Below are 26633 nucleotides of genomic sequence, written 5' to 3'. Positions count from 1 at the left end.
CCTCTACAAACACAGTAGCTCATCTCTTGCCTTGACTCATGTCAATTTCTAGACTGCAAGCCCATCAGGGCAGGAATCTGTTTTTTCACTCTGTGTAAAGTGCTGCTAGGCTTCCTGTCTGTTTCAGGTCCACTTACTGTCCATGAGCCTCCAGTTCAGCAAGGGGTCATACACAAAAGCTTCCAAAACAGCCATAACGCTGTCTTTGTGTTCACGCAGGACTTCCATCACAGTGTGGCAGGTGATCCTGTAATTACCATCTAAGCCAGTCACCTGTGGAGAAAATGGAAGATAGGCTCACCTTCCCTTCCCCAATGCCTCATGCAAATGGATGAAGCAATCTCAGAACTGGAATCTTACAGATTCAGGGCTTTTTGGACTAGGAAGCCTCTCATAAGAACAGCCCCAATGGATCAGGCCATAGGCCCAGCTAGTCCAGCTTCCTGTATCTCACAGCGGCCCACCAAATGCCCCAGGGAGCACACCAGATAACAAGAGACCTGCATCCTGGTGCCCTCCCTTGCATCTAACATAGCCCATTTCTAAAATCAGGAGGTTGCACATACACATCATGGCTTGTAACCCGTAATGGATTTTTCCTCCAGAAACTTGTCCAATCCCCTTTTAAAGGCATCCAGGCCAGATGCCGTCACCACATCCTGCAGCAAGGAGTTCCACAGACCAACCACACGCTGAGTAAAGAAATATTTTCTTTTGTCTGTCCTAACTCTCCCAACACTCAATTTCAGTTGATGTCCCCTGGTTCTGGTGTTATGTGAGAGTGTAAAGAGCATCTCTCTATCCACTTTATCCTTCCCCTGCATAATTTTGTATGCCTCGATCATGTCCCCCCTCAGGCGACTCTTTTCTAGGCTGAAGAGGCCCAAACGCTGTAGCCTTTCCTCATAAGGAAGGTGCCCCAGCCCAGTAATCATCTTAGGGCGCAATCCATAACTTAGGGAGCAATTATGCCAGTATAGGTGGCCCTGGAGGGTCGCAAACGTGCTGTAAAGCATGCATAAAACACGTAAAGCATTCAGATGCTCTGACACGCAGACGGAGGCAGAAGCCTCCACTGCAGCTCCCGCGCCGCCACTTGCGTTGGCGTGAGCCACCGACATAGGCTGCAAAGGTAGGCATGGGGAGCAGGGGCAGGCGCACGGGGAGCCAGGGGCAGGGCTGGGACCCGGCAGTTATGCCAGATCCCAACCCCCTGGGGCGAGCGGAGCGGCTTCAAGCCACTCCACTCTCCTTGGACTTGCGCCACCACCGGAGGTGGCGCAGGTCCAAGGACACCCATAGGGGCAAGCAGCCCTTACCCAGGGGTAAGGGGAAGAGCTTCCCCTTGCCTGTGGCTGAGCCGCTGCTCAATGCAATCCCGTGTTGGATGCAGCGCAAGCCTCCTGGCTTGCCTGCTCCAGCGCGGGTTAGGATTGTGCCCTAAGTCGCTTTCTTTTGCACCTTTTCCATTTCCACTATGTCCTTTTTGAGATGTGGGGACCAGAACTGGACACAATACTCCAGGTGTGGCCTTACCATCGATTTGTACAACGGAATTATAATATTAGCCGTTTTGTTCTCAATACCTTTTCTAATGATCCCATGCATAGAACTGGCCTTCTTTACTGCCGCCGCACATTGGGTTGACACTTTCATTGACCTGTCTACCACTGCCCCAAGATCTCTCTCCTGATCTGCCACAGACAGCTCAGAACCCATGAGCCTATATGTGAAGTTTTGATTTTTTGCCCCAATGTGCATGACTTTACACTTACTTACATTGAAACGCATCTGCCATTTTGCTGCCCATTCTGCCAATTTGGAGAGTTCCTTCTGGAGCTCTTCACAATCACTTCTGGTCTTCACCACTCGGAAAAGTTTGGTGTCGTCTGCAAACTTAGCCACCTCACTGCTCAACCCTGTCTCCAGGTCATTTATGAAGAGGTTGAAAAGCAGTGGGCCCAGGACAGATCCTTGGGGCACACCGCTTTTCACCTCTCTCCATTGTGAAAATTGCCCATTGACACCCACCCTTTGTTTCCTGGTTTTCAACCAGGTCTCAATCCAGGAGAGGACCTGCCCTCTAATTCCCTGACTGTGGAGTTTTTTCAGTAGCCTTTGGTGAGGGACTGTGTCGAACACCTTCTGAAAGCCTCTCATGCACTCACCCTAAATTCTATAAGGATATCAAGGAAAGTTTGGCCTGATTTACCTGACAAAAGCCATTTTGCTTCTAGGATTTAGATTTTCCAACTACTGATTTGTTCCCTTTGGGGAGGAAGCACAGAAAAGCAAGAGGAATGGGAATGAATCATTCATTCAGATCATTCGTGTCAAGCAGGCTGCTTGCTTCCTTACTAACTGAGCAACCCTCAGTTCAGGAGCCCTCATAAGCTTCCAATCTGACAGCCACAGTACTAACTATTGTCAGGTGAATAGGGAAAAGAGTGAAGCCTCTGGCAGGGTTTGGCAGCAGCTATACACTCTTTGTTTTGTGCAATTCTGTCCGAAGGTAGTTCTTCTGCTGATGGAGAGCAACTACCGATTCCCACTTACCTCCATGGCATTTGTCAGCATTCTTGTCAGCCTGAAGGGAATCTTCTCCGGGAACTTCTCTCTGGTCATTGCAACCTAAGGCCGGAATGAAGTAGAAGTGTGACAAGGCAAACAGTCCCAATCCAAGATTTAATATCAACAAAAGAGGAGAGCTGCGAGATCTATGATCAGATCCTTCTGATGTTATAATGTTTAACATACAAGTATCCGTGGGGTGCATGTATTGGATCAGGTAGCACAGGGTAAGAGCTGGTTTCTAACATCCCCTGCTGCAGCTATTATAAGCTCCAAAGCAGGAAACATGCAGAAACCTGCTTTCAAAAGTCTACATTAAAACAATGTGACATCCAAACAGGCTCTTATCTGTTTGGCCCTGATGCCAAATTTATGTCTTTATGAGATCAACCAACCTAATTTTCTTCTCCCCCCCCCCAAAAAAAAATTGGAATCCAGACACAAGATTACCTCAAAACAATCTCCAAAGTCAATGTGTAGGATCTTGCCACTGAGTCTGTCAAGCATAAGATTTGATGGGTGCCTGTTGAAGGAACATATTAGTGTTATGTCTATAAATTGCCATCAACACACATGGTGCTCTGGGGGAGGCGGTTCCTTGCCCCAAGGGGCTCACAATCTAAAAACCGATACAAACAAATCTAAAACCAGATCCAAATATGGAGGAGGGAAAAGGGGAGCAGTGCCAGGGTCAACAGGGGGGAAGAATACACAAATATTTCAGGTACACGTGTGTCCAAAATGACATATGAATCATTTTCCAAAAATCTTTCGGTGTATCTGAATAGTCTCCCTGCTCCACTGTCACTGAGGCCAGGTGTGTGTGACTGAAATGATCACATTTTCATCCCCACCTCTAGTTACCTTCCTCTTTTGTCAGTAGCATAGCTGAGGGAAGGCATGTGGTAAATACTGTGGGTGCTGCAACATGCTGTGTAAGTGGCCCATCCCACTTTCCATTGGAACCATTCCAGGCAGCATTGCCACCACTGCCTGGAATGGCTCCAATGGCGAGTGGGAGGGGCCGCTCACACAGTGCATTGCAGCGCCTGCGATTTATCATGCCCCCTGTCCCAGCTACCCTACTGTTGTCTCCAAGGTGATTTTGCAAAGCAATTGGTAGCAGATTTGTGACAAAAAGATAGACAAAAGTTTCATAAAGTAGCTGTGTGTTGTGTGAACTACTTCACACAATGCACAGCTAAATTATGAAATTAGATGCTGGAAGATGACCAGAGGCTTAAACCACTTTAAAAAGGGATTGGACAAGTTCATGATTGAGGATAACCCTGTTAAAAGGCACAAGCTCAATGGAGCTTCCATGCCACTGATCAGCAGGAGCTGATAGCTCAGTGTTCACCAGCCTCAGTATTATCTATTCTAGTTGGCAGTCCAACCTCCAAGATTTGAGACAGGGGTCTTTCCAAGCTCTTCTGGGAGATGCTGCCAAGGATGGAACTTTCAGCTCACTTCGCAGGTGCTCTGTCACAAGGTAGGTCCCCTTCCCCATCATTGTAACAATCAGCTTTTACTTTACACTGATATTAATTGAATATCATATCATGTTTGAAAAAAGGAGGAAGAAATACTTTTAAAAAGCAGTTCAATCTGTGGGTAACTTGTCTGGAAAGAGGTTGAGTTCATAACCTGATGGCCCTTATTCATCACTGGATTCTTTTCATCTGTGAACGCTTTTATTTTTAAAGGGAAAATGAGTTCCTTTTCACTTACCTGTCCCCAAGGCCCAAAATATAACCAACCATTGACATCACAGCTAACGAGCGAGTGTAATTTGTTCTTCTGTCAAACCACACCTGAAACGTGAATATGAAGTGAAATTAGAGTTCCAAATGAACCATGTCTGCCCCATAAATGATTTCTTGGGGGGAGGGGGAATGTTAAAAAGCTGACGCCACAGCAGTGAAACATCGGGGGCAAGACATCCAAGACTGGATGGGCCATTAAGTTCTGTCATGCCCCCTTCCTCCTCATCTGCTTCTCAGTTCCACCTTCCTCACAACGTCCATGTAAATCACATAGACATAAATTTCAAGTTTTCAACAACATTTATTAAAATATTTGTATCCAGCCCTTTCACTTCCAAATGAAAGGTCATCGGGGGCCCAACACCACATTAAAATTCAACAAGAGAAGCATAGTTAGATTCAGCTGCCTCTCTTCCAGCACACCTGCACTGTGACTATCATCAAGATTCCAGAAGATGACACTTTCTTTTGCCCACAAGCACCCTGAATATTGTGATGTGGATGTGACAACAAACAGTTCACGGCCTCGTCGCATTTTGCCTGCCACATGTTTTAAAACTGCAGCCCTTCATACTTCCAGCTGCACAGTATCTGGTGCTGGCTGACTAAATATGACCACTGTGCCCACATTCTTGCTCGCTGACATGTGCAGTCTGTTAACGCCACCACTGCGGAGGATCTTTAAGACACCCAGAAGTGCCCAGAGCTGGCTGTACCTCAGAGCTGGGGCTCTTCAGCCACAGAAGTTTGGCAAGATCATCTCCAGCGGTGTTGTTCACAGCATGTTCAAACACCTCTACCTTTTGCATCAAAGTGAGATGGTCATAATCGGGAGCCATCTAAAATAAAAGGAAAGGAGGATCAGCTGCATTTAGTTTTGATTGTGTTTCTCAAAGAGGAAAAGGACAAGAAACATTCTGAGACAGTAAAGGTAGCAGCAATACACGCCAACACATAACAAGGAAGTGCTATATCATGACCAGGGTCCAGAGTCTCCTGGAGGGCCCTGCGAGTCCTCCGTTAGGGGACACCTGTTGTGCCAAGGCTGCCAGGGGAGGCCTCAGACCAGTCCAAAGGAGAGGGAGCTGCACCACTGCACCAGTTGCATCCTGCACCCATTGGTTGCAGCCCTTTGGGGGCTCACGGGCAGGCAGTTGTTGACTTCACAGTCTCCTGCTTCCCCATGCTTTCCTCCTGTCATCACAGCCCCCCCTAGACTTTATAGAACTGGCCTGCCCTACCTGGCTACACCCTTTCTACCCCAGAGGGGGTCATAAAGACACGCCAGTCAGTTTCCCCGGGCTTTCCTTGATGGCTAGCAGTGCCTCCCCCCGCCTTTGCCCCGTTTCTGGCCTCTCACCATCCTTTCCCTTTGCCTGCATTGTCATGGAGGATCTCCTGACAATCATGTTGTCAGGAGGTCTCCCTCCTCTCGCCCTCATCACCCCCGAGACATCCCCCCTGCGGTGGGAGCAGCTGGGGGCTGCACATCAGCAGCAGGTGCCGGCCAGCTGGGTTGCCCACCACTGACATCAGCATCCAGGCCACAGGCTGTGGTGATGGCATCTGGCCTGGATGCCTTTAAAAGGGGATTGGACAAGTTTCTGGAGGAAAAATCCATTATGGGTTACAAGACATGATGTGTATGTGCAACCTCCTGATTTTAAAAATGGGCTATGTCAGAATGCCAGATGCAAGGGAGGGCACCAGAATGAGGTCTCTTGTTATCTGGTGTGCTCCCTGGGGCATTTGGTGGGCCGCTGTGAGATACAGGAAGCTGGACTAGCTGGGCCTATGACCTGATCCAGTGGGGCTGTTCTTATGTTAGGCCGTAGAAGGCTCCAGGGCTCTCTGGTGTTCCCCAGCTGGTGAGGAGTGGGCGCTTCAAGTGGTCACGCCTCTGCTGGCTGTTCCTGACTAGGAATCACTGGCAATAGCAGCACCTGCTAAGGTCTCAGTTTGGCCAGCCACCTGTCCCCATAGAGGACTGCCCTCTGCCTGTCCATTGCATTGGGTGTGCCCCCTTGATCTGGCGAGGCATGAGGAGGCCAGGCATCTGCTTCCCATTGGATGGCCTGGGCGTTTCCTCGCCTCCTTCCTTCTACGCATCCACTGCTGGAGCCTCTATAGGGATAAGCTGGTGACTGGGGCTCTGGATGGGCCCCTACAAGCTAACCCCCCCCCCACAGAAGCCTTAGAATTGGATACCTGTTGATCCAGTCTTACCCGAAGCATTATTCGGTGTTCAATGTTGAGAAGAATTTTCTTCTTTTCCCTGTAGTCTCGGATAAGTGCATGCAGTGTGTCACAGTGGGGCACCCAGCCTATGAGCCCGGAGTTGGTTGACAGGGGAATCACTGCATACCGCTGTATGCTGCAAGCAGAGAGATAAGGAAAGACAACTAGAAATGACTCATTTTTGGAAACCAGCACAACATTCAGAACCCACACATTTAACAACACCAAATGAAATGCTCACATTCTTGTGTCTGAGCTTCGTCAAACAACCTGGAATTTCCTGCTCACCTGGGGTGCCTGCTGTTTAGCATCAAAGCAACAAATTGCATCTGCTTGTCTTTTTTCCTAACCCTTACACCTGCGGGTTTCAAACTCTCCGGGAGTTTGAAACCCACAGTAAGTCTTTGCGGGGGCCGGGGGGGAAAGGCAGCAGGAGCAGGGGGAAGGCAGCAATCCCCAGGATCGCGTCACTCAGGGGGCTGCAGAGACTGGGATGCACTCACCAGTCCCTGCAGCAGCCGTCCCTGTGTGCAGGGAGCCCTGCGCGAGCGCCTGCAGGGGGCCCCAGGTCAAGGAAAGGGAGAGTGGAGTGATCTGCTCTGCCTCCACAAAAGCAGAAGCGGAGCGCGATCGCCCCACTCTCCCATTCCCTGACCTGGGGAGCCCTGCAGGCGCTCGCGCAGGGCTCCCCACACACAGGGATGGCTGCTGCAGGGACTGTGAGTGCACCCCAGTCCCTGCAACCCTGTCAGAAGGGAAAGTGGAGCAAATGTGCTTCCGGTTCCGGTTTTGCGGAGCAGGGCGCAATTGCTCCGCTTTCCTGTTTCCTGACCTGGGGAGCCCTGCCGAAGGTTGCACAGGGCTCCCCACACCCCCGGGAGGCTGCAGGAGGCTTGGGCAAGTGCACCCAAGCCCCTGCAGCCCCCCTGAGCGGCGCAATCCTGCGGATCGCGCCACTGCCTTACCCCTGTCTCCTGGCTGCCCCTGCCCCTTAAGGGGGTAGAGGCCAGGACCCACAGGCTGGGGCGTCGCAATGCCCCAGTTTGAATACCACTGCCTTACACGTTTGAACTGTGTTACTGTCACCAGGGTATCTTCTTCCCTTTAAGTCTGGGCTGGCAGAGCTCACATCTCCACCCAGGTCAGAATACCTTGCAATATTACAGCAGCTGCACTCTGAACACATCCCAGTGTTTTGTTGCACATGCTTTAATATTAGCTGGCTCTCTTTAAATGGTGGGTTTCCAGATGATACATTTTGCAGGAAACAGAGAGGGGGCTGGCTTGTCCTTATTGACAAGATTCTTATCCCAATAACACAAGAGGCATGGTTGTGGTCTTTACCCACCCAAGGTTTTTGCGGAGGGATGTTGGGTCGTTGGCTAGCAGTGTGTTCACAAGGCCAAAAAGTTGCATCACTCTTTCATCCTGACGAAGATCCTCGTGGCCCTTCAGAAGGAACACAAATTCATGCCCATTGCTTCCTGTATGGGAAGAGAAGGTCTGCTGAGGTGAAAACAGTGGGATGCAGGGGGAAAAAAATAAGAGCCCTGCTGGATGGAACTGAGGGTCCTGGTTGTCTGGGATCTCATTTCCAACAGTGGTTGATCATTTGCTCCCAAGAAGATAACAGCCCTCCTCCTGTCCCCAGCACCTGCTATTTAGTTACCCTGCCCCTGAAGGCTCCATTTAGCTTATCACAGCTGTTTCGAAACCAATCCTATCCCTAGATTTGTGTGACATTTTAAAAAAGCAATTTTGACCTGTAGCCATGAGATGAGTTGACAGAGGGGAAAATATAATCAAATCAGAGGGTCATTTGAGCCTTTTCATCCACAAGTCTCTCACCCATTAATGTTAATTTCCTTGGTCTCTGCTTGGATGTGATGACCTGCAATGATGGAGCGATGGACTGAATACGGATGATTTGCTGGTTGGGGTCGTATGTTCCTGGGACTGCCAATTCCAAGTCCCGGCACATCAGGAGCTTGGGTGAAACGTACTGGAGCTCCAAAGAAGTCAGCTATGGGTAAGGAGGTGGGAGAAAAGTAATTCAGTCCTGGTCCTCATGGTTAAAATCTCTGGGTTTACCAGTCATAAAATTCCAAAACAACTAATGTTGTTTGATGAATTAAAAACAAAGTTTCTTCTTACAATCGCTGTAGACATTATCAGGCACCCAAAGGCAAGACTCACCATTCCAAGGCATGTCAACTTCCTATTCTCTATTTAACAGCAACGGTCTTATCAAACCCGAGTTAATTAGAGGCATCCAATACACATGGGACTTCATCCTAATGTACTTATAAGAGGCACTTAAATTGACAACTTCCTTTAAGTTAATTCTTACTTTCAAAATTACTAAAAACTTCCTTTTAAACATCCAGTCATGTTGAAAAATAGTATGATAGTCAGTTTCTTTGATGACATGAGACTATCTTCTGAGTAGCAGACATAATCCAGAGTTCTCCAAAACTGGTATCCAAATACATTTCAGAAACAAGGGTTCCTTCTTTTTATTCATATTATCCTTATATTTAAATATCTCAATTGCTTCTAGCTGCATTCTCTGGAAATAATGTAACTCTCAGTAAAACTGTAGAGTCAAGCTTCACATTACGTCCTGTTTTTTTCCACATGCTCTGCAATAGCTGACTTATCTATCTGCTTTAACCTTACATTTCCCTGACGTTCTTTAATCCGGGTAGCTACTGATCTTTTTGTAGTTCCCACATACACTTTTCAAATTCACAAGGGATACTATAATTACCAGGGTTCAGCCAAGGATGTATTGGATCTTCAGTCCTCATTGTTAGAGACCCTCACTGAATACTTGGTAATAACAGAGCCACCCACAAGAAGAAAATTCTACCTCTCCCCCCACCTGAGGCAGTTGCTTAGAAATGCGCCTGAATACGTGGTAGTAGAGATCCCAGGCTTGGGTGAGGTCCTTGACATTCCCAGATTTCATGTATTTCCTGCACCACTCCTGGGCCTCCATGAGGTCTCTGCCATAAGCCTGCAGAGGAAGAAGAAAATTAAACCCTCAGCTCTGTCCAAGAAGGAGGGGAGCTGCCTGGATGCTGTACCCTCAGACTTGTTCAATGAGTCCCCTTTTTCCTTCTTTCGTATGGTGGACAGTCTTACCCAACTGGTAAAACATTTTCTGAGAATTATTTACAGCCATCAATTTATGTCTCATCTGACACTTTTTACTATTCTCCTGCCTCCTTGATTGCTCCTTTCTGGAGTGGAAAGGCGGGATATAAATTCTATTAATAAATAATAATAGATAAATAACTAATCGTCACTGAGGGCTAGCAGTTCATCTAGTATCTGTTCCCTGCTCACTGTCTCCTTCCAGTTCATTCAGCGTTTTTTATTATTTTGGTCAAGGATTTTTTGGGAATTTATGTCCCACAAGCCTCCAACAAGGATACATTTCTTCTGGGGCTGTGGTTGAGCACTCATCGATACCTGATTGAAGGATGTTTCCTTCAGCGTCTGAGGGCCACGCTCCATCATGGCATGCAGTGGCTCCAGCACTTCAAACATGCCCTTCACGTTTCTCTCCCCAAAATAGAGACGGGATGCCTCTTCCAGACCTTCGTGCCACATCTCATGCCAAAGAATGGCCACTCGGATTAGTTCTTCGCTCACCTGGATTTAACAGAAGATACAAACTGTTCAGATGGATTTGAGATGTCCAGACCATCAAATCCTGGACTGTCCCATCTAGCAGTAGCGAGGTCCTTCCTCGTGCTATTATCTCCAAGGACTGAACCCTGAGACCTTCTGCAGGCCACACGCATGTTCTGTTATGTTGCTACGGTCTTCCTGTTTCAACTAACACAGCAAAGTTTTTAAAAAGTTTTTATTAATTAATTTACTGTTTTAAAAAGTTTATTTGAAAGAATCCCCACCTGGATTTTAAGTACTAGTGTAATGACATGTGCTCTTCCATGGGAGTAATTTCAAAAATGCACTTGTGGGAGGGGGTATGAAAGCCCCAAAACAGACCCTAAAAAGACCCTGTACTCTTAGTCTGTGGCTAGGGGAGCACTTTTCACACAAAATGCTAAACTGAACTTTTTTTTTTTTTTTTTTGCAATTACCACAGTGACTTAAATGCAGTTTCAATGCAAATTGATTTGAAAAATGAGTCTTTCCCACTTTCTGTCTGCAAGAAGGAGCAAGGCTGAGCAGTAAAATCAGGAATTTTGGCTTACCTTGGTAAGTCCTGTTCCTGGTGGAGACAGGGGGCATTCCTGACAGATGGGAATGTCCCTCGTCGCTTCATATAGGCAGGTCAAACCCAAAGGAGGGTGGAGCTCCCTGTGCGCGGGGACCAGGACCCAGACTAATAGCCGAGCCACAGTTCTCAGAGATAAAACTTAATAACTGGAAAAGATTAAACTTCAGCGAAAAAAGGCAGACCAATATCCAGGATAGAACAAAGGTCAGCAAGACCCCAACCACCAGTATAAGCCCATCATGTGTAACAAAATTTAACTGAACCAGAAGAGTGTAGAGTCCAACGAGAATAGAAAAAGGGAGGGCAGAATGCCCCGTCTCCACCTGGAACAGGACTTACCAAGGTAAGCCAAAACTCCTGATTTCCCTGGTGGAGACGGGGGCATTCCTGACAGATGGGATCTCCCTGAACAGCAATCCCTGAGTTGGGCAGGATCAGATACAGAACATATTAAACGCTAAGCACCGTCTGGAGGACTCTACGTCCGAAGGCAGCCTCTGCAAAGGTGTGAGAACTAACTTTAGAGTGTTTCAGAAAAGTATGTGGTGGCAACTATGTAGCTGCTCTACAATCTCAGACAAGGTTATGTCATCAAAAGCAGCCGAAATGGCTGCCCCTCTCAATGAGTGAGCAAGGATCCCTTCAAGGGGCTGAAGTCCCAAAGTGTTGTAAAGCCATGGAAAGGCAGGTTCTCAACCACCTAGCCAAGGTAACAGGCAATATTTTTCTTCTTAGTGTCCTAACCTGATAGGCTATAAGGGCATCAGTCTTTCTAAAGGGTTTAGTGCGCTTTGTGTAAAATCTAGTAGCCCTACGTACATCTAGCATATGGCAAGATCTCTCTTTAGGAAGTTTGGGATTAGGACAAAAGGATGGCAAGACTAATTCTTGTTGATGGTGGAAAATTGAATTAATTTTGGACTTTCTAGTCCTGGACTGTCTAGTCCTGGACTGAACAGATCAGTCCAAAGAACCAAGCTATCTTTGTGAAGATGCAGAGCTTGGGATGGATAGACAGCTCTCCCAGCTGCAAAAGCCTACAAGCGGAGGCGATAGCCACCAGGAAGGCAGTCTTGATAGAGAGTAGCTTTAAGGGATTGTAGCTAAAGGCTCAAAGGGAGCACTAAACAAAGCTGTAAGAGCCTTGAAAAGGTCCCAAGTAGGGACTCTGTGAATGGGAGGAGGATTAAGCAGATCCATCCCCTTTAAAAACCATTTAACATGAGGGTTCATCAGCAATGACAGATGACCTCCTGCTCCCAAAGTGCCTTGAATTGCTGCCACCTGGCATTGCAGGTTGGAGGTCTTGAGGCCCTTCTCTAACCCATCCTGCGAGAAAACAAGAATAACAAAGACTGATGGAGAGGTGGGATCAAGGTTCTTTTTTCTACACCCTGAATGAAACTCTTCCACCTGGTTCTATAAACCCTTCTTGTGGAAGAAGGTCTAGAAGATAACCTGGTGGAGATTACCCTCTCAGAGAGACCTAAGTGTTGATGCTCTAACCTTTCCACACAGACAGATGGAGTTTGTATGACTGTGGGTGATTTAGCAGACCCTGGGACAGAAGATCTGCTCGATGAGGAATTGCCCAAGGGGGAAGAACTGACAACTGCAGTAGCTCTGACTACTGGCCTTCTTGGCCAGCTTGAGACAACTAGGGCTACTGGTGCCTTGTATACCCCTATTAGACTGAGCATTTGCGTCAGAAGGGGAACAGGAGGGAAGGTGTAAAGAAGACCCTTGGGCCAAGGGTTTGATAATGCGTCAATTGCCTCTGCCTTCAGGTCCTCCAACCTGGAAAGAATCTCACCACTTGGGCGTATTCGCCTATAGTGAATGGATCCAGTACTGGCAGACCAAAGTGGACTGTGATTTTCGAGGTCTGAGGATGCAGACGCCATTCTGCCCCTGCAAGCCTGCTCTGACTTAGCCAATCCACCTCTACATTCAGTTCCCCCCCAGATGTTGTGTGCCTAGAGACATTAAATTTCTTTCTGCCCATTGAAGGATTAGGTTTGTCTCCCTCATCAGCTGCCTTGACCCCCCCCCCCCTTGGTGGTTCAGGAAGGCTTTGGTCGACCAATTGTCGGTCCTGTCTAGGACGTGTCCCTGGCACAGAAGAGGCTCAATCGCTCTCAATTCCAGCAGTTGATGTTGAGAGCTGATTCCAGGGAGGACCATTGTCCCTGAATTGATCTCCAGTTCAGGTGAGCCCCCCCCCCCCCATTCTATTAAGCTGGCATCTGTGGTTAGGACTATTTTGGGATTAGCATGAAGACTGACTCCTAGAGCTAACCAGTTCTCAGTCAGCCACCACCGCAGGTCCTTCTTCAATGACAGAGGAACGTGAATCCTAAGCTGAGACCTTCTCTCTGTTAGATTTGTATAAGGGGACAGAAACTGCTGAAGTTTCCGAGTATGAAAAGACATGCCCAGTTGACTAGCTGAAGACACGAAATCAGCATTCCCCGAAACCTGGCAAGTGTATGTAACAATTGTGTGATCTTCTGTTGTCTGTCGCTGGAGGGGAAAGCTCGAAAAACTCTGGGTACCAAACTAAAACCCCCAGGTGACACTTGTGAGGGTGTCAGCACACTTTCGGTTTTGTTGATAACAAACCTATACTGTTTGAGACACTGTACTGTAAGGGTGGTGTGCACCTGAGCTAAATCCCTGCATGACACTTTGATCAGGAACAAATTTATCCACTTTAAATCTAGGATCCCCCACATCTCTCCGTTTCATTTTGGAAATGGAGAAAGAGATTAAGTAGACCCCAGAGTTCCTTTCTGGCAGAGGAACCTCTTCTACCACCGCTATTGAGAGAAGAAGATTTAAGGCATCTAACATAGTAGAGAGTATTGCTGGTACCCTGGAGAAAAAAACCTGCCAGAACCTGTCTTGAGGTTTCCTGAGGAACTCCAGGGAGTAACCTCTGCTGACAGTTTCCAGGACCCAGGCATCTGAGGTGATTTGATGCCATAGGAGGGCAAATTGAAGAAGCCTGGCTCCCACTGGAACTGAGGGAGGGGGTGAGACTTGGCGTCATGCCGACTTATCCTTGGAAGATCTGGGGTTTGAATTGGCCCACTGAGAAGAGTGAAGTTTTCCCCGTTTCTGGGGAAATCTGCCTATGTTCCACCTAGGCTTAAATCTGTTTGTTCTCTAGATATACCGGAGGAATGAAAGGAGCGAAAAGGCAGGTTTAGTTTAAACTTGACCTGACTTTTGGGTGCAGAAGGCAAAACCCTTTTGGGTCCCTTTTTGGGAGAAGGGCGGGATAAAAATAAAGTTTTATTATTATTTATTATTAAAACCTTCGCTTGTCCTTGTTTTCTATCAGGACAGGCTCAAGAGACTGTCCAAAAGGTTTGCCCCGACAAAGGGGTGCCTACCAGTCTGCTTTGCGAACAAGAATCAGCATCCCAAGGGCAAAGTCCCAGGTTACATCTAGCAACTACATTGGATGCCATGGCCCTGGATGAGAACTGGAGTGCATCCAAGGAAGAATCGGTCACAAACGCTACTGTCAGGGAGATCTTTTTGAGGGGAACTTGATGGCCTTAGGGAGAGAAGGGCTGGAGTTAGACTACTCATCAACCCAAAGAAAGGTAAGTCTAGCAAAGATAGAAATTGCAGCCACAGCATGCAGGGCAAGAGGAAGCCTCGAAAGCACTCTTGAGAGCAGACTTGATTATCTTATCTTGATCCTGAGGTCTGCCCTCCGTTTTGGATAGAATGATAGTATCGGTGGCCAAGGCTGCTACTGGGGCATCAACAGAAGGCGTCTTAAGTTTCTCAAGAACTTCCTTGCGGAGGGAGTAGAACTTGTTGACTAATCTAGCATCCCTCCTGCCATGTAAAATCTGCCCACTCAGATTCCATGATTTATTAACAGTCTTAAGATCTTAAGAGAAGCCTCAGGAAAGGGTATCTCTGCCTGGTGGAGAGGCCCATGGGGAAAAAAAGAGGTCTTCCAGATGCAGAGGACAGTGCTGTAGAGCTAGGCTTACCCTCTGCTGATGCTTTGAGGCTTAATGCTTTAAATTACTTTCTCCAACACCCTGGGGAGGAATACTGCTAGAAAAAGGCGATTCATGTTGGAGTCAGCACCCTCCTGGTCCTCCCCTGAGAAACTCCCTTTCTTCTTTGGAAGAGTGTTCCTCTGAGGAACTAAGTTCAGAGCCCCCATAACCCACAGCTGTTAGGAGCTTGTGATTTTGCTGGCACGTGTGGCTCCCCGTGATTTAGGGGATTTGAGATTTTTCTTGTGCCAGGAGGCATGGGAGTCTGAGGTAGCTGAAAAATCAGACCCCTGCGGAGCCAGGGGAGGAGATAGGGGGCCTGGGGCATTTAGTTTTGCCCTTACCCTTGGTGCTGGAGGGATACTGTGGCTGAAAGGCAGAGCCATGTGCAGCCAATCTGGAGTCTATAGGCCCCTCCAGCCATAGTACAATATGCTCTCTGTCTGCATTCCCTAGAGGTGAGGGGGCAGCAGGAGTCTTGGTGCCTTGTGAGTAGGTGCAGCTCTGCCCAGTGATTTGGCTAATCTGGGTATGCGTGAGGTACCTAGGTCAGGAAGGCCGGATTCAGAACTCGCGTCAGAGGACATTGTGAGCTCAGAAGAAACTAACAAATAATCTCTATGAATGCAAATAGATTTTTTTTTGAGGGGGGGCAAAGGAAGTTTACCAGCAAAGAGCAACTAACAATTTAACAGCCTCAGCCAAGCCAACCAGGCAAAGCCTAAATAGAAAATTTTCACCAGCCAGAGCCAAGAGACTGAGGCTGCAATCCTAACCACACTTTCCTGAGAATAAGCCCCATTGAACCAGATAGGGCTTACTTCTGAGCAGACCCAGTTCGAAATGTGCCCTAAATCACTGTAAAAAGGCTTCCCAGCCCCTTGCGCCTCACAGTTTAGGCGGGAAGCAGGAGAGCAGGGCACAAGCAAGCAGCCCTGAAATGGCGTCCACGGCTCTGTGCAGGCACCTGAAGCTGGGGTGCGCGGGGCAGACCTGGGCGCCCAGAACTTGTGGAGTGGAGCCGTCTGCCTGGTCTGAACCCAGGCACTGCGTTAGCGCCAGGCAGACCTAAGGGGAGAAGGCAGTTGCTCCCCCCTCCCTGTCACCACCTCTGAGAGGCGCGGACCAGGCGCGCCAAAATCCTGCTGCTGCTGCTTCCCTAGGAACGGGCGCGTGGCTGCGACGCTGCAGGGACCTCAGAGCGGCAAGGCACGGAGGCAGGCTGTGAGCACTGCGGGGAGGAACATGCCTGCCTGCTCCAGAGGGCTTCACGCCGCCCCTGCTTTCAAGCCCCAGGAGGGGGGAGGGAGAAGAGGTGCGAGGAGAAGAAGAAAGAAGCGCTGTGCAGGAGAGCTCCAGGAGGGCAACCAGCCTCTGCGTGAGGCAGGAACGATCTGGGTCCTGGTCCCCGCGCACAGGGAGCTCCACCATCCTTTGGGTTTGACCTGCCTATATGAAGCGACGAGGGACATTCCCATCTGTCAGGAATGCCCCCATCTCCACCAAGGAACACGGGCAGATAAGCAGTGAGTTGTACTCTGGGGATCTCTGGCAGAAGCAAACCAGGTTTTCAGGTAGGGTCTTTTCCAGCTCTACCCGAACCAAGGACCAAAACTGGAACCTAGTGCATGCAAAGCCAGGGTTCTGCAGTGGTGTGGTGGTCCCTCCTCTCCCTGTTGTTTCTCTGCACAGGCATACACACGCACACACATGCTCACCATCACAGCTTGCTGGACCAGTGTGTTGCTGTGTTCACACATATTCTTTAGGATCTTGTTGGCAGCATTGTGACGGGCTGTTGTTGTAGACTTTGAAGCAACAGTCAGTGGGTAGATCAAAGCCTAAGGCAGACAACAGAGGATAGCAATTTCTAACAGTACTCATTTACAGACTGGAAAGCCAGAGTGGAATGACAGCAGGAAGAGGGAGAGCTTACCTGCGGATGGTACCTCCCAATATCCGTGAGAAGTTGGTAAATTAGTCGACCCACCAAAGGACGAGGAGTATCAATTCGAGCAATGAGCTGAGGGATTACCTGGTTTTGGAGGACAAGAGCAGATAAAACCCCATCAAGTTAAGAAATGAAACCTGCCTAAACCCAGTAGTCTCACATTATAGCCAGATTGCCTGGCTGGAGGATTCCACGCTACAAACTAAAATCACAAGAGGCTGTCTGCAACAACCGAAAGGCCCAGTAATTTGTGCACAACAACTGAGTTTCAGGTGGAGTTGATACATGGAACGGGGACTCCTCAGATCTTGTTTGGCAGGTAAAACCACTAAAGGGCGGGTGGCTCTTCAGGTGTGTAGGAATAGGGTTTGGAAACACACAGGTGACAATGTCCCACTTTATTTTAGCTTTGTGTTGTGGAGAATTGTGTAGTGCTTTGACTCAAATAAGAAGAAAAACAGAACCTCACCTGCAGCCAGGTGTCTATCTGGATGGCCTTGACCCCTTCCACCAGGGCTTCGTTAACTTCTGGCCAGTGGCCATAGTCAAACCATAAAGTAAGGACTCTGGAAGAGGAAAAGCAGGACATGTAGCATCATTTTCCCCCACCCAGAGAGATCTCCATAATAAGCAGAACAAGGGCACTGAGATAATAAACAATAGCTTAAAAACTCCGCAGTGATTCAGCAGAGCTGCACAAGATGCTCAATGCACTAGGTTCAGCAAAAGCCACAGAAGCAAAACAAAGCTCTTGACAATTGTTTTCAAAATGCAGCCCTTTCAGCTCTCTGCAGAAAGTACCTGAGAGTGTCCTGCAAATTGTTCCCTCGGGACAAAGAAATGGACCGGAAGAAACCCTGGACAGCTGGAACTGTATACATCAGGAGAGTCTTGGACAAGTCCTGTTGGGGGACAAAGGCATAGTGGATCAATGTCCCAAAGTTGGGCAAGAGACAAGGACTCAGGATGTCAAATGAAAGCTGAGAGACGCAGGGCCGCCTGCAAAATGAATGGAAAGACATCAAGCCACACCTCTGTCACTTTCTTTTGCACAGGGGATGGGACAGGGCTGTTCTCTGTGCTCTCCGCCTCGCTCTCGCTGTTGCTACCCTCTGTGTTGGCACTAGTGACACTGGTCCCACTGGCATGGCGCAGCTTCTTCTTCTCATCCCTGGCCTGGTTCTGGTGCTTGTAGTGAAGTACAGCCTCAAAGTTCATCACTGCCCAGGCGTGCCAGGCCTGCAGGGGGCGATAATACCATTAACATTGGCCCTTCCTGCCTCCGCTTGTTGCTGAGTGCAGGACAGAGAGAAGGCAGGATTTCCAGCTCCCAATGACTGAACAATAGAAAACAACAACAACCTAAATAACACCCCTAAATTAGGCTGCTAAAATAAACGGCAGAAAACAAGGGATTCATTTTTATGTGAAAGGACTGTAAGCTCAGTTCTGACATTGAAGGGGGAAAAAATCTCCTTGGCTGAGCATAAGCTCAGAGGTGCCCTGGTCCTCCCCTCAAGTCACTAGTTTATACCTGGCAGCTAGACCTCAACATTCCAGCAAGAAAACTACAAAGCAGATCACAAGAAGTGTGCCCACTCCTGGCTGTAGAGCATTTGTTTTCAGTGGGTAGACTGAGACTCCCAAATGCGTTTTGCTCTGACCTAAGATGGATCTTGCCAGTGGCACCACCATGAATATTGCTTGTTTGGGTTACATAGGTTGAAACCACTTTATACTGAATCACACCATTGGTCCACTTAAGCTCGGTATCACCTACTCTTGACTGACTAAAGTGCAAAATGTATAACAAAGACACTAAGACAACAACAACAGAACTTGAGCACAAAGAACAAAGCCAAAAGGCTGGGCACCAGAAAAATTCCCTGGAGTAGAGCACTGCAAAGAGCAAGCTGTGACAACTGGTTGGCACCTTTCAGGCCTCTGTTTAGTGCTGCTCCCTGTTATTTTCTTCCTGCTATATTGCTTGGAATTGTTTTTGTGGGGCTTATGTAAATTGTCCATTGCTGTTTTGGCTTGCAACCCTGAATTCATTTTTATTGTGTTAGTTAAGATGTTGTTAGTTAGTTAGATGTTGAGGGAGGGAAGATGTGGAATATAAATATTTTGAATTAAACCAGAATGGGGTCTGTTTTGCCTGTCCAACCTCAAAAAGGGCAGGGATGCTCAGAGCAGGACCACCTGAACATTCTGATACATTCACATGAGAGCACACGGTCCTTGTAGGATAGCTGACCAGGGACTGTATGTTCTCATTCCAGAAAGAGTGGTCAACCCCCTCTCCCTGCTCACCTTGTACCAATTGCGGTCGTGCTCTGTGGAAGCACTGTAGTATTGCAGGACTTTGGGGATGGTACTTTCATTGATGCCCTGCAGGTTAAGCTGCCATTCGCCCAATTTCAGGAAGCACCTGAGAAGGGGATGAACAACGTAAGAATCGTGAAGCAGCAATGGTCCATTTAGGAAAGAGAATTCTTGGCTGGGGACCTTGCTCTTGGGACCAATCCACTGCCACGAGATGATCACTCACCTGAGAGCTTTGGCCAGGGACTTGAGTCTGGACAGTCACAAAGAGGCATGGCCTCCATCAACTCAATGGCAATGGCTTCAGCAGGGTGGGGTTACGACTGTGCAGGGCTATACAGAAGTGACCTAAAAGGTCTGAGGAGGGGCAAATGGGGCTGTGCCCTTGCACAAGGTGAGTGACAAGGTCCTGCTCAAAGCCTCGAGCTGGCCCTGTGTTGTTAAAAGCACTGTGTTGTCAAAGCACTGTCAAAGTGCTTTGAGTACCCTGGCAATGTAGCAGCCAACCATCAGCTCCACTGGCATTTCTGACTGTGTCTTGACAAGGCAGGCACTCACCGTGCCATGAGCTTGTGGAGCTCCTGCCTATGCTGCTGATCCTCTGTTGCAATAGCATGCTGGGCCTGCTGCTGCATCGTCTGAACAAAGTGCTGCATGTGCTGGAATGCGTCAATCTGAAAAATGAATGCACAATTTCATAACATGTTGAGATGAACTCAGAACGTGGGAGAGACTGTATCAGTGAATATGCAGGACAGGGAGCATAGTTTCTCACTGAATGTGCATGTAAGGGAGAATTGTTTAAAGATGGCAAGAAGGTGGTGCATGACTCCAGCTATAACAAATACAAACAAAAGCAACTATGCAGATTCTCTCCATGAGACAAGGCCAGAGGGACTCAGCCTCAGCCCTGCAAAGCCAAAGCATTTGACCTTGTGCAGCCCTGTGGCTTTTCCAGCTGTTTTTCTGCTGGATCTAGGTCTACAGAGCTTGCTTTCTGAGTACACTTCTGTACTGCAGCGAGTCATGGACTCTTTGCTCACAACAGAAGAGGAAACTGAACGCTTTCCACATGCGCTGCCTCCGACGCATTCTCGGCATCACCTGGAAGGACAAAGTTCCTAACAACACAGTCCTGGAACGTGCTGGAATCCCTAGCATGCATGCACTGCTGAAACAGAGACACCTGCGTTGGCTCGGTCATGTCGTGAGAATGGATAATGCCCGGATCCCGAAGGATCTCCTCTATGGAGAACTCGTGCAAGGAAAGCGCCCTACAGGTAGACCACAGCTGCGATAAAAGGACATCTGCAAGAGGGATCTGAAGGCCTTAGGCGTGGACCTCAACAGGTGGGAAACCCTGGCCTCTGAGCGGCCCGCTTGGAGGCAGGCTGTGCAGCATGGCCTTTCACAGTTTGAAGAGACACTTGGCCAACAGTCTGAGGCTAAGAGGCAAAGAAGGAAGGCCCATAGCCAGGGAGACAGACCAGGGACAGACTGCACTTGCTCCCAGTGTGGAAGGGACTGGACTCCCGAATTGGCCTTTTCAGCCACACTAGACGCTGTTCCAGAACCACCTTTCAGAGCGCGATACCATAGTCTTTCGAGACTGAAGGTTGCCAACAACAATTCCTGCCTGCAAAGAGATGTTTTGTCGACAAACCTTGCTGGTTACACAGCATGGCTGCTTGTTTCTTTACTGGCCATTGGGTGACTAGGAACACACACACACAAAATGTTGGGACAGGAAAGAAGATCACCCACATGTCAAAGCTGGAGGAGGTGGGTCAGCAAGGAAGACAGATGCCTGCTTTTCTGCTTTGCAGAGCAGTGGATGTAGGAAGCTGTGTGACTGGCAGAAGGGAGAAAAGCATTTTTGAGATTCTTGGCAATGACTTACCTTGCGGGCGCTTTTCCACATGTGCTTCATGTATGCATAGGTCACCTGAGGATGCAAAGTCGGCAAAGGGTGATCCAGCTGCCGGGATGGGTCAACCCCCAGAAGCAACACAAGGGTCTTATGGGCCAAAGCCTGGAACAAAAAGAAGGGGGCAGAAAGGTTAACAAAAGGTGTTTTGCAAGGCAGACATAGCACTGAACCCCATGGTTCAGATTTGCAGAAAACACAGGGAGGCATCTTTAAGATCTGGCAATGAGAATCTTTCAGTGATCCTGCTTCCTGTTAGGCTGATGGTCATTGCTGAACGAACCTTTTTAGTCATGACCCTGAAGCTCTAGAACCTGATTTAAAACAGACTGACCTAAAATGTCATCTACTCTTCATTTTCCAGGTAGTGAAAACTGAGGAGGGGTGAATCGTTGCCCTTAGTGGGCCCTTAGTGGGCAGTGGGAGGGGTGAATTGTTGCCTGCTGGGCAGCCAGTAATTGCCATTTTAAAACTTCCCATCAGACCTCTTGGAACAACAGAATATCAGGAAACAGCATTGCTCCCAGGACAGTCATGGAAGATTAAAATGACAGCTGCCCAGTGCAGTGCACCAGTTAAGAGGGCAGCAGTAAGGAAAACAGGTGAGCTGGGAGTGGCAGTATGGGAAGAATTCCCCCCACCCCCAATTTTGCTTTAAAAGTCCTCAACAGAGACACTCACCAGTCTTCCACTCTTGCCGCACAAACTGGCATACTTGAGCCACGTCCTCATGTCCTCGTGGGGACTGACAACCAGGGACCGAACCATGAGTATTCTCTGCCAATCCTCGACAATTCGCTGGCAGCCCTGGAAAAAAAAAGACACAGGGATCACTTTCACGTCCTGTCTAACTGCAATGAACAGGCAGCAGGCTTAAGACAAAGGAGAAGTAGCACACAACACACCACTGTGAGAGCAACCAGCATAAAGGATTACACTGGACATATGAAGCTGCCCTGAACTCAACAGGACGTACTTCTGAGTAGACATGAAGGGGATTGCACAGCAAGAGTGTGAACGTTCTGAGAGAGGGGAGGACTTTTGGGAAGAGTGGCCAATAATCAGAGGGAGATACTTCACACTATTTCTAGTCTGGAAATCCATGGGGAATTGAGTGGCACAGCACTCTTATCAACTCTTATCTGTGATGAGGACTGAATGGAACCAGCAGCAGCTGACCACTGAATTCCAGTTCCTGGAGGTTCTTTCTTAGATCCTGTGAAAGCCTGCTTCTATGTCTCCTCTGGAATTCTAAGCAGACACATGATTTTTGCAGAACTGCATGATTTTTAATAGAATTGTAAAAGAAGGAAGGCCCATAGCCAGGGAGACAGACCAGGGACAGACTGCACTTGCTCCCAGTGTGGAAGGGACTGGACTCCCGAATTGGCCTTTTCAGCCACACTAGACGCTGTTCCAGAACCACCTTTCAGAGCGCGATACCATAGTCTTTCGAGACTGAAGGTTGCCAACAACAATTCCTCAATCTCAATCTTCCCATATGGCTCTGCCTACTGCCCTTGTTAGTTATCCAAGGTTCTGCCCTGTGTTCCTCCCCCATCAGAAATTTGGGTTGCGGTGACACAGGATAGGGTTGTTTTAGCTGCAACCCCCAGATTCCCTGCTCCAGGGGATGATTTGGCCTCCCTCACTGTTGTCTTCTGAGAGTGCCTAGTTAAACACTTTGTTTGTTTGACCAAGCATTGCAGATTATTTGATAACCTCCTTGTTAGGTTAGGGTTCTTTTGTTCAATGGTTATTTTAATTTTTCATTATTTAATTGCACATTATTTCATTTTTTATTAACAGAGTTTGTAAATTTTAATGTTGTTGAGAGTCACCTTGGGGAGATAAAAATTCTCAGAAAAGCAAATGAAATCTCTAGGGAAAGGGAGAGAACGAAACAAAGATTATTCTATTTTGTAATTACAACAGCACTCCTAACCTAGTACCAGGAGTGCTATTCCAGACAAGTAGTTACTGTTTCTACAAATACTAAACAAAGCTTGCCCCCCCCCTCTCTCTCTCTCTCTCTCTCTCTCTCTCTCTCTATATATATATATATATATATATACACAGTATATATATATACTGTGCCTAGTTCTCAAAGTTTAACGAGGTTTGTTAATGGAAAAAGAAAAGAAGGAATGATCAACAGATAGGGAATATACTTCTTAGCAATGAAGTCATAACTTCTGTGCTCCCCTAAATCCCTTCCAGAATAACAAGACCAAAAAAAAAAAGTCACACTTTGGGTTCTGACTAGGGTTTGTTTAAGGAGCAAAATGTATGAAAACAAGAAATGAGAATAAATCAAGACGGGGTGATGTCTGTGTGCACACTCTGTCTCTCACACACGCAGCATGGATATTTTTGTCACTGTGTGTATTTTGTCCTCTCTGCCCAGTGCTAGGCATTTTGCTGCTGTTATGCTGCTTTGGTTGTCCCATTAACTAGGGTGGTAGTGTTGGAAGTTGAACAGCTCACACAGACACCATCTAGCTCCTGTCTGACTGCACCAAGTGCCATAACAGCATCCTCTCCACTGTGACACAGAGGGAAGCTGATCCTGGGTTGCTAGGGGGCAGAGAACACCTTGGTTGAAGGGATGGATGGGAAAGCCTGTTGGTTACCTGCTGGGCAAGAGAATGGCATGTCCCATGGGGCCAAACAGAAGGACTTTCCAATCCTAGGGATTTCCATAGGAGGGATTTAAGTACATGCTTAACTCTTTCATTGTTGGTTTAGTTTGATTTGGTAAGTTAAGCACTTGTCTGCTAAATCGCTCCAATGGGAAAAAAATTGGGGCTTGAAAGTGCTCAGCTTCAGCTGATCACATCCCATGTGCTGTATGATTTTGCATGGGTTCTGCTTTCAAGTGCAGAATCTTGAGTTTTCCTAGCAGAAAAATCTGGGCATCCTTTTCCATTTTAGACTGCATCACCAGCCGCCAGGGCCCAGAAGACTCTGTAGACCAATGGGAAAGTTGCTTTTATGGGCCAGCCTCTTTGGGGGCAAGCTATGCAATTCAATTGCACCTTCTTCTGCTCTTTCCCTGCAGAGGGAAGAGGCAGAAACCTGGACTGTTATGGCCAGCAGCTAGGCCCATTCGCCTGTCCCTCAGACATCACACACTGTAACTGCAAGCCATTTGGGGAGCCAATCATAGAGCATGTGAGTGATTCAAACTCCGTTTGTGAAGCCTAGAAATACAGAAGGACTCAGAGGCCACCTGGGCTTATGCCTCCTTTCACAAACTATAGTCTTTTGCATCAATGTAAGAGAATGCCTTGAGAGCTTCCACGTACTGAAAGTAGCTCCATGTACCAGCCAGCATTCAACTGTTGGTCAGAAAGACTGAAGAGAAGTCTTTTTCCTTAGAACAAACAGAGATAGTGGAATGCCTTGATTAGCTCCCCAGGTATGCCATATTGCTGGTTTCTCTCCCCCCTTTCAAATTAGGCAGGAAACCTGCTGCTTCCTGACGGACAAACATTCCACCAAGCAATCCAGCGTGCCTTTCGTAATTATTAGTAAGATGCTATAAAATGCACAAGAACTCCATGTACCGCTTCTCTCTCTTTTTTTTGCAGTTCTATAAACAGTCACATCTGCAGATTCTGCCCGCCCAGACTCAGACTTTCCTCTCTGGCAGCCTTTCCAGACAGGAATGCAGTTCTGGAGGCAAAACGCTTTGTCACAGCTTCCTCAATGGCAGAGGCAGAGAAGGGTGCTGGAAGCGACAGGAACACAGGTCCTCATGCAGCAGGGAAGCACGTGGGAGAACCAGAGGAAATAGAGAGCGACCACCTCAGGGAGGGTGCTGAAGTTTGCTGCAGGACAGCAGGTGCTGCAAATCGTACAAACATGGCAGGAAAGGGGGTCTTGGGGGTGGTGCAGCTCTGCATGTCAAAGATGGGATGGAATTCAACATGCTAGAAAACTCAGGGGGAACGGACTCCTCCACAGAATTATTGTGGGTAGAAATACCAGGCCTAGATAGCAATTTAGTGCTGGGGGTGCGGTATTGCCCTCCTGACCAAAATGCTGAAGGCAATCTTGACTGGGATAAAGAAATCAGGCAGACATCAAGAGGAGAAGGCATCATAGTAACAGGTGACTTCAATCACCCACATGAACACTGGGTGAATTCAGGTTCAGACCAGATCTACATTGACCAGATCTAGACCAGACTAGATCTACATTGTCTGCAGTGAAGCCCAATGCAAATTATTTATTTAGCTTCTCTGCAATCTCCATGTTCTCTGCAACCTTCCATTTTAATTCTTTATTACTGAACAGTCCAATCGCCTCCCTGGCAGTTTTCCTGCCTTCACTCTTAAAGAAGCGCTCACTGTGTGTCTTGAGATTTCAGCCACAGGCTCCTTTTATTCTCGTTTTGCAATCCTTGTTGTCAGCCTGCATTTCTCTTGTTGGAGTTTGTTTCTTTTGGTTCTCCTCGTAAATAAATGGAATGAATGAGGAATAAGCAGGCAATTCTCAAAGAGAAGGGAAGTCCTGATTCCCATTCCAACCCTTTAGCCATATACCACCACATTAGCTTCAAAAATTCTCTTAAATATTCTGATCTTTGTGACAAGTGGCTGAGAAAAACTGAGCTGAATAAATCTGTCATTCAGCAATAGAAGTTCACCTTTTGTTCTCTGCTCTATTCCAAGAGTTGGATATGGTTGTATCATAGTGTAGCTATAGGGGAGGCAGAGCGGTGCAGACGCTGCAATGCGCCATGTAAGCACTCCCTCCCACTTGCTGTTAGAGCACCAACAGTGATGCTGTTGTTCTTACCTGCAATCTCTCCCACCAGATCTGACGGATGATCTCGCGTCGCTCTGGTACGAGCTTATACTGCATGACTTCTTCCAGCTCCGACAGCATCTGGCAGGATACCATCGCCTAAAGGAAACAGTCGATCACATTCCATCCCAATCACTGATGCACTGGCACCAATCCCAAAGGAGATCCAGGCCCAAAACCGGGAGGCAATGCGCTCACCCCATAGGCGCGGCTGTAACTCTCTCCTGCCATGGCAGTCAGCTCAGCATCTAATAGATCTCGGGCTTTGTCGATGCACTGAAGAAAAAAACACAGAAAGAAAGGAGCTGCTAAGATTTCTTTTTCCTAAGACTTATGACAAAGATGGATGGTAAAATCCAAACTAAAGAATTATTACAACATGCTCGATGTGGGATTGCCCTTGAAAATGATTCCAGAAAGTGCAAGTAGCTGCAGTCAGGTTACTGATGAGTCCAGGTGGACTAAGGATCTGGCCACATGGCAGGGTGGGGGGAACCCAGCACTCCCTTCTACACAGGAACTACAATGACTTCCCCCTTTGGTTTCGGGGTCTAGTTGTTACCTTTAAAGCTTTACACAGTTTTGGCAGCAATGCCTTGAGGATTGCCTTCTAAGACCTGAATCTACCTGCCTGGTGATATCTTCAGGGGAGACTGCATGTGCCACCACTGAATGGCTGCTCTGAGATTTCCTTGTGTTATCAGGGGGATTGACCAGGACAGCAGGCATGAACAATACTGCTCCCCCAGAACCTGAA

The 26633-nt window shown here is 47.9% G+C and overlaps 1 protein-coding gene across 1 annotated transcript in view; it reads right to left on the bottom strand.

The window, feature by feature from the left end:
• Positions 1 to 26633, bottom strand: part of MTOR (mechanistic target of rapamycin kinase) — a 121181-nt gene that overhangs the window by 14530 nt on the left and 80018 nt on the right. Inside the window, exons 34-54 of the mRNA XM_066636827.1 lie at positions 26075 to 26152; positions 25868 to 25975; positions 21743 to 21868; positions 21035 to 21166; positions 19693 to 19808; positions 19123 to 19240; positions 17842 to 18048; positions 17611 to 17711; positions 17279 to 17375; positions 16795 to 16893; positions 16577 to 16699; positions 10053 to 10235; positions 9460 to 9594; positions 8424 to 8598; positions 7924 to 8059; positions 6564 to 6711; positions 5054 to 5176; positions 4303 to 4385; positions 3022 to 3094; positions 2557 to 2631; positions 138 to 273 (exon numbers count right to left, since the gene is read on the bottom strand). Coding sequence (XP_066492924.1) covers positions 138 to 273; positions 2557 to 2631; positions 3022 to 3094; positions 4303 to 4385; positions 5054 to 5176; positions 6564 to 6711; positions 7924 to 8059; positions 8424 to 8598; positions 9460 to 9594; positions 10053 to 10235; positions 16577 to 16699; positions 16795 to 16893; positions 17279 to 17375; positions 17611 to 17711; positions 17842 to 18048; positions 19123 to 19240; positions 19693 to 19808; positions 21035 to 21166; positions 21743 to 21868; positions 25868 to 25975; positions 26075 to 26152 — 2572 coding nt within the window. The remainder of the gene's footprint in view (positions 1 to 137; positions 274 to 2556; positions 2632 to 3021; positions 3095 to 4302; positions 4386 to 5053; positions 5177 to 6563; positions 6712 to 7923; positions 8060 to 8423; positions 8599 to 9459; positions 9595 to 10052; positions 10236 to 16576; positions 16700 to 16794; positions 16894 to 17278; positions 17376 to 17610; positions 17712 to 17841; positions 18049 to 19122; positions 19241 to 19692; positions 19809 to 21034; positions 21167 to 21742; positions 21869 to 25867; positions 25976 to 26074; positions 26153 to 26633) is intronic.

Source organism: Tiliqua scincoides, chromosome 9 (genome assembly GCF_035046505.1).
Source record: "Tiliqua scincoides isolate rTilSci1 chromosome 9, rTilSci1.hap2, whole genome shotgun sequence".
NCBI classification, from domain to species: Eukaryota; Metazoa; Chordata; class Lepidosauria; order Squamata; family Scincidae; genus Tiliqua; species Tiliqua scincoides.
This window is presented reverse-complemented; position numbering and strand designations above follow the sequence as displayed.